The sequence below is a fragment of the Lactuca virosa genome, chromosome 6 (assembly GCF_052849685.1).
Source record: "Lactuca virosa cultivar CGN04683 chromosome 6, Lactuca_virosa_CGN04683_v6, whole genome shotgun sequence".
Classification (NCBI taxonomy): domain Eukaryota; kingdom Viridiplantae; phylum Streptophyta; class Magnoliopsida; order Asterales; family Asteraceae; genus Lactuca; species Lactuca virosa.
This window is the reverse complement of record NC_136431.1, coordinates 29,021,573-29,035,430: the sequence shown is the minus strand read 5'-3', so window position 1 is coordinate 29,035,430 and position 13,858 is coordinate 29,021,573. Positions and strand designations below refer to the sequence as shown.

Here is a 13,858-nt window from a genome sequence, read left to right as displayed (position 1 = left end):
TACATATAAAAAAACAAAGTGATGAATAAGTAAGTAAAGTTAATGTATAATAATAAAAACAACTATTAAAATATTGACACCTATTTTTATGAATTACAAATTTCCAAAGACTTCCTTAAATACAACATTAGATGTCGTGTTGGTAAGTTTACTATCTTTATCTAAAATTAATATCTTTAATCCAACTTTACTTTTAACTCTCGACAATGCAACATACAACTGTCCATGAGTGAATACCGGTTGTCTCAAAAACAACCCCACCCTCGATAGTGACTATCCTTGACTTTTATTTATTGTCATTGCAAAACATACAGCCAGTGGAAATTGCCGTCTTTGAAATATGAAAGGAATCCTTTTATCCGAAGGCGTCAAAGACATTCTTGGAATAAACGTACGGTTTCCGATATTACTTCCAGATATTATTTCAGCTTCTATAACACGTTTACCCAATGCAATAACCCGTAACCTCGTGCCATTGCACAATCCGCATTTCTGATCAATATTCCTTAGTAACATAACCGGAACACCGACTTTTAAAACCAACTTGTGAATTGGCATACCTGAAGGTCTAAGACCATTTAGAACATCAGGAGAGTATAAAGTTTCATCAACTTCATCATGAACAAAATCAGCATGAGAAAGAGTATCTGAACTTAAATACTCTTGTGGATCTCCTGGAAATAATTTTAACAAACGCTCGTTAATCTCTTCAACGACTTCATTCTTCGGTGCGAGGATTGCTCTTTCTTGAAAATAAATCGGATTGTTGGCATTTTCAACAATAGAAGGATAGACAAATCCAATTAAAGAACCAATAGGATCAACTGAATCAACAATGAGAAGATATGTGGGAACATCAATAATTGCCTCGCCATCATTCAAACCACCAACTTTTCCTTCTCCTATATCCAAAATCCATTTTGCAAAAGATTCAGTTTCTTGAATATCAGATGTGAGAACACTTAACCTCATGTTTTTTGTTAATGTTAAGACTTTGCAACTTGACCAAATATAAGAGGAACTTAAAGAAGCGTTCACAATGTCTTGCCTGCTTCCATTAGGAACAACTGGTAGAATTTGTCTAAAATCGCCTCCAAAGACAATTGTTTTTCCTCCAAATGGCAATTTTGAGTTTCCACGAAAATCACAACTCAATATATCTTTCAAAGAACGATCCAAGGCTTCAAATGCATGCTTATGAATCATAGGTGCCTCATCCCATATAATCAAAGATGTTTTTTTTTTAACAATTCGGCTACATCACTATCCGGTGCAAAAGAACAAAAGGAATCCTCAGTTAGATTTAGAGGAATTATAAAGCGTGAGTGTGCTGTTCTACCTCCGGTTAGTAACAATGAAGCAATACCACTTGAAGCAACATTTAAAACGATATCACCTTTAGATCTTATAGATGCAGATAAAGTCTTCCAAAGAAAAGTTTTACCGGTACCTCCATAGCCATAAACAAAAAACACACCTCCTTTTTTCTGTTTAACAGCTGTCATGATTTCATCAAAAACTGATCGTTGTTCAATTGTTAATGAATCAAGTAGTTGATGAGATTCTTGTTGTAGACTGTTCATATCAAAATCTAACTCCTCAGTAATCAAACGGTTGTTTGAAGAAGATATCGAATCATGATCAGGGTAAGGCATCCCAACAAAATCTTTAAGGCTTGAATTGTTTTGGAGTAGAATTTTTTCAATCTAATATAGCGTCAAGTTTTTAAGTTGATCGTCATTAAGGGATAAACCTATACAATTGCAGAGTTAATTATTAAAAGATAAATACAGACAATTATCACGTAATAAAAATAATGTGTATAAAAAAACTTTTAAATATTTATAAGAAACATATAAATTTCAAATAATAGTATATTTAGCATTTAAAAATTATATAAGTAATGTACAAAATGTAATGAATGACAAAAATAATAATACCTGGAGACTTTAATCTTATTCGTTGATTGTAGAGAATTCCATCGGATAAGTATTGACAAGTATTTCCCAAACATAACATGGTTTAGACAAACTATTAGACTTTAACATAGTTGCAAATAGAAACCGTAAATAATAACCAGATCCTGAATGACTTGCTTCCTCGATGGCATCAATATATTCTCTATCATCTTCTAAAAGTCCAAGAACATAACATGCATCCCTAAAAGTAGGACATACTTGTCCATTAACTGTACGAATATCTGGAAATGATTTTGGACCTTTGACTTTATTTAAAAGAATTCTCAAAAAATATGCTTCACCGAGATTAGGTGAAACTGTGTGAATCCTCCCAATAGAAAACCCTTTCTTTCTTGGCTCCCAACAACGATCTTCTTGTTTCCATACAAATTTTGTAGGAAACTCAACATAAGAAAGTTTTCGTGCATCCTCATTATGTTCATTACAGCTCATCCAAGATAAGAACATCGAAGAAGAAACAGATTGTTTGTTGAGGACATCTTCAATATCATCATCTGCTCCGTATACAACATTTTGTTTTCCAGGAAGATGGAACGGAAGCCTTACAACTGAAGGATATCTGTAATGAACATCAAATCCATATATACGCCACGAAGCTTCACACGCAGACAAATACCTACAATCATAGTAGTTCTTTATTTCATCAACCGGAGCATCATCATTATCACCTCCGTTGTTGTTTTGTGCAACTTCAACAGTAGCCCGATCAGGACCCTTGTTAATATATTTAAACAAATATTTGATGGAAGCCGCTTGATTGCACCACTCAACATTAATATGAGCTTGATATCGTTTCAAAAGGGTTTTGTGATATGGAACAACACTTCTGTTGTCTAACTTAACACCTGACTTTTCTATAAAAGATCCATCATTACGTCTCCTATACATTGGATAACCATTTGAATCAACGGAAGTATTCTCCAAGAATGGCTTCGGGAAGTTTTTCGAACACTTGTTTTCACTCATGCATGGGCATTTTGGATTATCAGAACCACATGGACCATGCATCATGAACTCACTGACAAGTGAGTACAATTCTGGATCATCATCTTTGTTTGGAATTTCTGCCGAAATAACTCGATCAATATGTTCAACAGTAGGGAGTTTGTAATCAGGGTGCATGAATAAACATATATGTGCGTGAGGCAGACCGCGCTTTTGAAACTCCACCGTATAAACAACTGTATATTTAAATAAATATAATATTATAAGATAATAAAAAACATAAAAAAAACATTTTAATAACACTATTATTGTAATATATGGTATCTGCTTTGACCAAACCCAATAACCTCTTCTTCTTTAAGTCTTTAATCAAAGAATCCAACTTAATTTTGAATCATCTAGAAAGGATATCAGGCCTATCTTCGGGATTAAGTGTGGTGTCAGCTAGAAACCTTTTAATTTCAGGCCATTTTGGATTGCATGTTACGGTTATGAAAAAATTTGGGTATCCAAAAAACTTACAAAGCGACATGGCATCTAAATAGTTTTGCATCATGTAGCGTGCACCACCCGTAAAAGAAGAAGGCAAGATAACACGTTTTCCAACATTGGAAATATCAGTATTACCATGACTTTGTACACTTTTTAAAGTTTCATAAGATTCGCATCTAAGAACTTTTTGCTGGTTGCGTATGTAATATAGTCTCTCAGTTTCAATCATCGTATAAGCATCAACCAGAAATTGTTGAAAAAGCCTTATTGAATTAAGAATTAATGAAAAAACATTAACTCTGTCTTGAATTCTATAAGCAAAGAATTCTCTCATTGTACAGAAACGACGTTTGGTATTAGTTGAAGGATCAACATCCCTGTGAGGTATATCAACTCTATATCCATCATCTCCATATGGAAGGTAAGCCGGATGTAATTCGTTTATACGTTGTAGACTTCCTGATTTAGTTGTTACGATGATATCTCTATTATCAATTGCATCGCCAATGTCACCAACAATTAAAGCAGCAACCTCAGAAGCAGTAGGTAAGTTATATGTCCTTCCATCTTGTTGCCTTCTTCCTATAAGACGTAACTTTAGATCTATATGAGGATTTTCATCAAAACAGTCTCTGGCCATTCTATAACACTTAACCAACTCATTGGTCGAATCCAACATGTCCTTCAAAAATCTAATGATTTCAATATCAAGAGAATGAGAAGTTGATGTGCAACCTTCGTTCTGTGTACTGTTAACAACAACGGTTATATGTAAAATTTAGCAAGTAAATAATTATATCAAAATTATAAAAGTAATGGTTTATAAAAAAATTAATAAAGTTATACCTGAAAGCGCGTTGTCTATTTGTTATTTCATTTTCAGTATCATATATGTATAGTTGTGAAAACTTTGGTGTGGATCCGTCTATAGGTAAAAGACTTCCCATACAATGGTAATTTTGACCGCTAAGTCTGAAAACATATGGAGCATTGCCCCTATTAATGGAAGAATCAACTTTTCCACCCATTGAAGTAAAGGAAAACATCGAATTGAATCGACGAATATTCTTCATGAAATTTTTTCCTTTTGGATCAACATTACGAAAGAGATTTTGATAATTTGTTGGAGCTTGTTTTAATTGAGGAAGCTCGACTTTTCCGTTACCACAACACATGGAATAAGAAGTTTTCTTTCCGGAAGTATTGCCTTTAAGAGCTTCATATGTCCATAATTGTGCATGACAAATCGTACACACAAATGTCTGGTCACCATGGTCCAAGTAATCTGTTTAATAAAAACATTTGTAAAACTTTGAAATAATTTAATGTTGCAACAAGTAATAATTTAAATATAAAAGGGGATTATAAATAAAAATTAATATTTTCCTTTTGCAATACCTGATATTAACTGTTGACGGATTTGTTGATCACGTAAATCTTCATCTGATGTTAGGTCCAAAATGGGTATCTGAGATATATTTGGAATCTTTCTTTTTCTATTTAGTTTTCTGCATGATAAATTGCTGGAAGAAGCTTGAGTGACTGAAGATGAATTCGTAGCTCTCATGTCACCGGACAAGGTAGAATATTGTGCATTTACTAACAATAAAAGTATGACAATTAGTATTAAACTTATAAAGTAAATATATAAAAAATAAAAAATAATAAAAAAATGAATACATATTATTTTATGTGTACCATATATAGTAACAAACAATAAGTTGAATATAAACGTAGTCGTACCATTCGAAATGTTGGACAACGGAGTTCTTGTAAAAAAATCAGAAGCATATTGAAAATGTTGTTGATCACGACCAATATTACCTATCAATAAAAGATAAGTTCATATAAATATGTATTAATTAGGGAACAATTAAGAAACATGTAAAATAACATAGTATCTTATTACACTATTTAGAATAAGTTTATATGGATACAATTTAATTAGTAAGATGCATGATATATATCATATACCGATTGGTACGGTGGACATGTGATTGGATCTTCTTGTATCCAAATAAATTTTCCTTTCTTTTCGTTTATCTTTAGCCTTGTTCGACAATGGACTGTCGATATAAATATTCGAAATAGACTGAACCCGTGTTTGCTGATATCCACATGACAAAGTTGGGCTGACATTTTCATTGTTACCAACAATATTGACAAACTTGGTTGATGAAGGTGTTTGAATGTTGGTAGTTATATTAGAAAGCACTGTAAAATAATATAAAATATGTAAGTTATAATGCAGATACAAATAAGTGTAAGTTACATATAATAAGAAAAAAAAATTAATGATATAATTAGAAATGATATATATATATATATATATATATATATATATATATATATATATATATATAAGCGATTTATAAAATAATAATGTTTAATTAATTGTAATGTAGCAAAGAGCGTAGGTAATACATAATAATATTTAAGATCCAGAGGATTGTGTGAGATTAAAAATATAGTATAAAATAAAAATTAGTCTATCCGATAAAAAACGATATACCATTAGATGATGTAGACATATGATTAGATCTTTTCTTATCCAAATATAATTTTCTAAGTTTTCTGTTCTCTCTAGCAGCATCAGACAATGCATTTCTAATATTAAAAGTTGAAGTAGATTGGAAACTTGTATGTTGATATGCGGATGATATATTTGGATTCAAATTTTCATTGTCATCGCGAATATGTGTACAATTGTTTGAAGATGATAAATGTTGCCGAGAATAACCTACATTGAATATATAATAATAAGAATGGCTAATTAGAAAATGCGATGATTATATGAGATAAAACGTCAGAAGATATAAAACAATATTTGTTCAACAGCCGTTACATATAAAACATTACTGAATATGAAAGTAAATTGAGATGTAGATAAAGAATTACCAAATGACAAGTTGGACATAACATTGGATCTTCGTTGATCTAAATATAATTTTCTATATCTGCGCCTTTGTTTATGTTCGTTTGAATCCATATCGTGTTTGTAGCTTAAGAACAAAAAAAATTATGTAATAAAAAGTATATCGACAATAATTTCATTAAAACTTAAAATTGAAAATTATAATAAACGGAGACATTAATACGATTAATATATAGTAGTTAAAATTTGGTAATATTTATGAATTGTATACTTTACATTAATAAAAATCAAGACTTCCAACAAAGAAGTGTATATTAACATAACAACTAAAATAAGATTTTTATCAAAAAACTTAATTTTAAAAGATTTAGGAAAATATAGATAAGCATATATATTAATACTTGCATCAAAAAAATTTATATTCATTTTGATATAACAAATAAAGGAAGGATTTCATAAATAATAAAAATAAGAAAAGAGAAGGAAAACCCGTTTTTTAGATGAGGCCGTCAAATGTGTTGCCAGAATGTCGATTTTTGACCTGGTTTAATATAAGATTCAGCACAAGAGATTAAGAGATTAATAAGACAAAGATACGGAAAGATTCATTGAAAATGACAAAAATACCCTTATGTAAAATGGATATACGTTCATTAAAAAAGTTAAGCAAGATTCTTTTGTCTTCTTACATGCTATGCTTAATGAAACCACTGAAGTTGTCAAGTATATTTATATGTATTTTTTTTAAATTGGAAGTAGATTGAATCTATGCAAAAACACATTTAGGTCAATATGGACCAAATGTGCAAAATAGTGAACATTTTATTGTAAAAATGACGCTTTTGACCCTTGGTCATACATCAATCATAAATAGTTGGGGACAACAAAAAGTATTAGTATTTTTCAATTTAATTAATGAACATCAAAACAATAAAAAGTCACAATAATAGTGATAATAGATCATTCCATTATTTTTCCTGTTTCCATTCCATCACACAAACCAAATATAACCACTTTCAAATAAGTAGGAAAACACATAAAACAACACAGTTGAAAAGAAACATGCATAACAGTTAATTATTTTTTTTAATTAGATTGCTGTAAATGGTTTCAAGTTTGAATCCCAATGTTGAAAGCAAGGACTTAGGATGGAAAACAGGGTATAGTAGTTCATTATCAAAGAATAGTCAGTTGTAATGTTCTGCAATTCATCATCAAGTTGGACACACAGGAACATAAAAACTGTTAAGCAGGTACACACACATACACATTGATAAACATAAACTGATGTTAAAAAAACAACGCACACATTAAAAAAAACACAAAAAGAAACAAAAGATAAACAAAAAATTTGAAAGTAGTTTTTTATAAACTTACAGAAATGATTGAACTCTGTGATTGTGATTGAAAACACGATTTTCCACTGTGATGATGCAAAAATTTGGAACACGATGTTGTAATAAACTCAATATTTCAAGAGACAGTGATAACAGATGAATTAGAATGAGTTATACATAATAAGTAATTTATAAAAATTATTTTTGGAAAGGATATCAAAGTTTGGTTTGAAATTATAGAGTATTCCAAAATTTTAGCTGTCATGAATCAATCTTTGAAACGTTTCCCAAGTTAGCATGATATTGAAAGGGATTGACCAAATTTGTTCATGATTATAATTGCTCTATGTCATTCTAATCGTAATTCCTGCATATTAGGCACTAACTTCTTACATTATAAAATCGATTTAAAAAAAAACGTAAATGAGGATTCCATAAATTAAGCTACTATATAAAGATAGAAAAATTAAAATTCATGAAAACAAATATCTTCCTTTTTTAAAATAAACATCTGTTGCATCATATCACAATTAAAAGTTTTGGAAAATTGTAATATACGACTATACTATTGTTATTTATAAAATTATTATTTTATCACTTATAGTGGCCATAGTGGTGACTATATTTTTGTTATTTATAACATTATACAACATTTCTACTTTTGATATTTTAAGTTGTCAAACCGTGTAAAACACGAGCTTTAGGCTAGTATTTGATATAAATAACAAAATTGACTATGCAAATTATGAGATTTAAAATGTAGCATAAAATTACTTATACATCAAGTCAAATTATGTATAAGAATCATGGACTGTAAAAGAAAGTTGTGAAGATTTAAATATATATCCAATAATAAGAGTAAAAAATTCTTTGTATTTGGATGACCGGTTAAATTTTGTTGTAGGATGTGAAAGAGACTACTAATAAAAATGCCTTTATTAACCGAAATATAAAAGACGATTATGAAGAAAATATGAATGTAATGTCCAAATATAAAGTGCAATATAATGATCCCATAAAGAGTCAAATCCAAGTTGCTTATAATAAAAGAAAAAGTAAAACCTAACACGAATGAATATTCATAGTGTACCAAACACTAAATATTAAAATCCCAAATAAAATGCAAGTAAAAGTGCCAAATATTAAAAAAAATGTCTAAGAAAATAGCATAGAGTAGCAAAGAAAGATCGAAGTTATTGTCTTCATAAACATGATCACTTTTCAACTTTAGGAATCAACAATTTTGTTGTTCCACCAACTTTGCCATCTCCAATACGGGGTGCATTAGGTTTCGTTGCTGATTCATAAACGTCATCATGAAGATCGTAAACATCTACAAGTTTACGTTTGGCACTTGTAGGCGGTGAATTGAGGTTGTTGATTGTTCTTGATGATATGCCAGAGGGAATATTCGACACAGGGGTATTATCAGCAGTGTGGGAAATATCATCCTTAAATAAAAAAAGAAATAATGTTGTTTAGTAATATAAAGGATAACATATATAAGAGTAAATGATGTAGTAATGTAGTTTACCTTACAACCCACTGTTTCTTGAGATGCAAATTCTGAGCCAATTATATTAACAGATTCAGTATCCATGTCCTATAAAATTAATGATAAAATAAAACAGTATGTTGGGTTAAGGAATCTAGGAAATAGTATTTTCAAAATATGTATGTTTTAAATTAATTAAATTGGTGTATAGTTACCTGTTCAATCCTACTCTTTTTCTCAATTTTCTCCAAAGCAGAAATAATGTCAACATTATCCGTTATTTTGGAAATGTTGTAAGAACGACCAAATCTTGAAACATTAAATGTCTTGACAACAATCTTGAAAGCCAATTTTTTGTCGATCATGGCATTCAACTCAATAGGAAACTGACTTGTATTGCCAAACTACAAAAATATATTAATAAATAATAACAATTAAATCAATGTGTGAAAATTAAGTTGTATTTAGCAAGATGGTATTGCATATAAGAAACATATACCCTTTCATATTTTGATAATAAATCAGCAGCAGATAATTTCAGAATATTTCTGACTTCACGATCAAAGATCGTAAGACTCACAACACCAACTAAACCTTGAACTCGAACTTTGATCATAAAACTAAAAAAACACATAAAAATTTTAAAAGTTTAAATTAAATATAATAATATTAAAGAATAATATACTAAGTTAATATTTATTACACACCTTGGTTCAGCAGTAATAAGTTTGTCCTTGCACTTTTCATTTGTACAAACCATAATCTCTTTCTCTTCTAACTAGTCCAAGCCATTGACCGTCTCATCTGAAACCTTAACTATTTGAACCTTTGACTTGCAATGTTTGCAAGCATTATAATACCAGTTCCGTGTATCTTCAAACATCTTTATTGTGCCAAGAATTACCGCACAACCTCCCTATGATATTAGGTGTATTAAATATTTAAGTGTTGAATTAACTAAATAAAAAAAGAATAATTCATATACTTCGTTCAATTCGTGAATAGCGGATATTTGGTGAAAAGAGTTTTTTTGAAGAAAGTCATCATGTAGTGAATACATGATGGATGAACTCGAGGTACGTGAAACCGAGGAAGTCAAAGAGCCTTTTTTTGCTTGTAAACTAATTAAGATAATTAATGTTAGATAGTATAACTCTATATTATTGAAACATTAAAACGTAATGAGAAATCATGTAGAAATTTCACATAACCTTTTTTTGAAAGTTGTTATCTCCTCAGTGTCATCTTCAATATAAAGTTTTGTGGCCAAGTAGGTGTTATTGACATAAGGACGATCTGAAAATGAAATTTAATAATTTTCCACATGTTAACAAATTCATATCATAGATATGTTATTAATATAAATATTAGAAATTAACAATTTACTAAGTAAGTACCTCGGACAAGCTTCAACTTAGCACATTGAATAAGCAATACAAAATGACCGGTATGCTTAGAGACATATGCATTAATTTCATCAGCATACCTTCCCCATAGGGTAACAAAAACTTCATGTCCTCTGTAAAAAATGATGAAAATTACTAAAAAAATATATAATAAAAAGAGTAATTATAGGTATAAAAAATGAAACCCACTCTAAATCCTCCATTTTGAATGTGATTTTCTTTTCCTGTCTATCCTTTGCAGGTTCCAATGGAAAACACCGGAAAACGTTTCCAATAACATCTATATTATACAAAAGGAAAAATGTAAGTATGTTTTTTTGTGGTGTAAAAAATGAAATTTAAATATTTTAATCCATTAGGAATGGGTTGAAAGGAAATGCACTAACCAAATGAAATTTTTGGGTTTATTGCATTATCATGAAGTTGTTGGAAGTCTGCAAAATCAAAAGAATTCTGTGGCCCGCAAAAATCTATGCATTTAGTTACCTTCGTGTTATACTGGAAATAGAGTTTGTGTGGACCGTCAACAAACTTTATAGCACCTTCATTTAACCATAATGTGGGTTTATGAATGTAGTAATCACCATATTCTTCAAAAGATTTTCCTTGAAGCGATGCAAATGGTTTGTCCACATTACATTCAATTTTTGAGCCCTTAAGATAAAAAATCAAATATTAATTAATAAGCATACAATAAATGTAATGATATATAAAATATGTAAGTTATAATACACATACATATAATTGTAAGTTAACATACGTAAGTTATAACATACCATTTCATCCATCAATATCATGCCAATCATACGAAGTTGTTGATTCCATGAAGTTTGTCTCCACAAACGAATGACACGGACCTTAATGGTATAGTCATCTTGTGAGAGAGCCAACTCACTTATCATGCTAATCTTCCTGTTTTCCATTAATGTATGCAAGAATGTAGTAATGAACATAAGAAAACACCATTTTAATTGCATAAATGACAAAACATTTAGGTCAATCATGTACCAAATGTGTAAAACTGTCAAATAAGGTTAGAGAGAAATCATAATGACTAAAACTTATTAATTTACAATTATATTAGTTTACAAAGGTATTAAACATAACATGAGTAATCCGAAGATACCAGAAGTGTCCCACAACTATAATCAAAACATACGATGTTCAACAGGCTCACCATATTGTAGGGGAAAAAATTGTATTCGGTATCTTCCGAGGAGAGTTACTTTATTTGAAGTTGTTATAAAATGGAATTTTCATTTTTTTTTACATAAAACAGTAAAACAAAGTCGGTTCTGCAGATTGAAGATATGCAAATAGACATTTAGGTCAATATGGACCAGACGTGTTAAATAGCCAACAGATTTGTAAAAATGACGTTTTTGCCCCTTGCTCATAGAAAAATCATAAATAGTTAGGGGACAAAAAAAATTATTAGTATTTTTCACTTTAATCAATCAACATTAAAACATAAAAAAATCAACAATAATAGTGATAATAGACCATCCTATTCCATATTTCCTGTTTCCATTCCATCACACCAAAAAAATATAACCACTTTTAAATAAATAGCAAAACAAAGTCAGTTATGCAGCAATGCCAAAAATACAAAATATGGAATAGTAAAACAAAAATATAACCACTTCCTTTTTTGCTATAATAAAAACATATTTGTTTTGAAAAACCATCCCAATTAAAGCATACCTTTTTTGTAGTTTTTTTTTCTAATAACACCTGTAACAGCACTGATGTTATCATGATTCTAAGAGGTATTCAGTTTGTTATTTGCTATGGGTAATGAAACGACTGGAGTTATGAAGAATATTTATATGTTTTTTTTTGAATTGTAAGTAGATTGAATGTATGCAAATTCACATTTAGGTTAATATGTACCAAATGTGTAAACAACCAAGAAAAATGTAAAAATGACGTTTTTGACCCTTGGTCATACAAAAATAGTAAACAGTTGGGGACAGAAAAAAGTATTTGTATTTTTCACTTTAATTAATCTACATTATAACAAAAAAAAAAACAATAACAGTGATAATAGAGTATTCCATTCCTTTTCCTGTTTCCATTCCATCACATGAAACAAATATAACAACTTTCAAATAAGTAGGAAAACACCTAAAACAGCATAGTTGAACAAAAACATGAATAACAATTAATTTTTTTTAATTATATTGTTGTAAATGGTTTCAATTTTGATTCCCAAGGTTGAAAGCAAGGACTTAGGATGGAAAACAGGGGCTTTTATAAGACAATTTATTTCATTCTAAGTCTCCTGTTTAACAAAAGTCTACATAAAAAATCCTTGTTCATCTTATTTATTTACAGCTTCAATGTTGCTCCAGAACTTAAACATAGAGAGTTATAGACATTTAATCATACGTTTTAACGCCCCTGTTTTCATCTACCACATTTTGATACATGGAATGAAAACTCAAAAGTCAGAATCATGCGTTTTATATTGGATTGATTTAGGAACATAAACAGTTAAACACAAACACACATGAACATAAACAGTTAACGCACACACACGCATACACATTGAGAAGATGTTAAAAAAACAACACACACATTAAAAAAAACACAAGAAGAAACAAAAGATAAACAAACAATTTAAAAGTAGTTTTTTTTATAAACTTACCGAATGGATTGAACTCTGTGATTGAAAAGAAGATTTTCCACTGTGATGATGCAAAACTTTAGAAGACGATGCTGTAAACTCAATATTGCAAGAGACAGTGATAACAGATGAATAGAATTGAGTTATACATAAAAAGTAATTTATAAAAATGATTTTTGGAAAGGATGTAAAAGTTTGATACATTCCTTGCAAAAATTACGTGAGTGAAGGAATGTTTGAAAAGTTTCTCCAAATTAACGTTATTTTTAAAGGGATTGACAGAATTTTGTTGATGATAATTAAGAAGGTTTATTTGAAATTAATACCTCCCTTGCAAAAATTACGTGAGCTTTTAAGTAGTTATTGACTTTCTTTAAATTCAGGGAAATTGATATATTGTATTTTCATTACGGATTTTTTAATTTAAAAGCAAAAAAATTAGAATTTGCCAAGTGGAATTAAAGGTAATTGGAAAAATAGATAAAATGCCATGTGGCATAGTGAATAAGGTGATGACATGTGGCAATGTTATTTTCTTTTATTAGGGTAGATTATAAATTATAAATTATAATTATAATTATAATAGGGGACTATTGATATGTGGCTCCTTATTGTACACGTATGCTAAAATGTGACCGTTGTAGAAAGTGTTATTTATTTATTTTGTATTTGCTTTTTTACCTTATAGCAGCCTATCAAG

At 29.7% G+C, this 13,858-nt stretch overlaps 3 protein-coding genes across 3 annotated transcripts; all 3 read right to left on the bottom strand.

Moving 5' to 3' along the window:
• Positions 1–273: 273 nt before the first annotated feature.
• Positions 274–1,206, bottom strand: LOC145121411 (uncharacterized). Its single transcript, XM_079057161.1, has one exon. It carries the CDS (start codon positions 1,204–1,206, stop codon positions 274–276), a length of 933 nt encoding a protein of 310 aa, XP_078913287.1.
• A 20-nt stretch (positions 1,207–1,226) lies between these two features.
• Positions 1,227–9,502, bottom strand: LOC145121410 (uncharacterized). The gene is made up of 12 exons (XM_079057160.1): positions 9,339–9,502; positions 9,163–9,231; positions 8,847–9,079; positions 6,276–6,418; positions 5,929–6,156; positions 5,391–5,630; positions 5,160–5,240; positions 4,815–5,015; positions 4,263–4,701; positions 3,447–4,165; positions 2,178–3,160; positions 1,227–1,706 (listed from the first exon to the last, which is right to left on the bottom strand). Exons 1-12 carry the CDS (start codon positions 9,486–9,488, stop codon positions 1,227–1,229), a joined length of 3,966 nt encoding a protein of 1,321 aa, XP_078913286.1. The 5' UTR covers positions 9,489–9,502.
• Positions 9,503–9,528: 26 nt separating this feature from the next.
• LOC145121409 (replication protein A 70 kDa DNA-binding subunit B-like) lies at positions 9,529–11,452 on the bottom strand. Its single transcript, XM_079057159.1, has 9 exons — positions 11,306–11,452; positions 10,916–11,183; positions 10,719–10,809; positions 10,521–10,642; positions 10,335–10,419; positions 10,109–10,244; positions 9,950–10,039; positions 9,831–9,901; positions 9,529–9,743 (listed from the first exon to the last, which is right to left on the bottom strand). The coding sequence occupies exons 1-9, from the start codon at positions 11,450–11,452 to the stop codon at positions 9,563–9,565; spliced, it is 1,191 nt and encodes a 396-aa protein (XP_078913285.1). The 3' UTR covers positions 9,529–9,562.
• Positions 11,453–13,858: the final 2,406 nt, after the last annotated feature.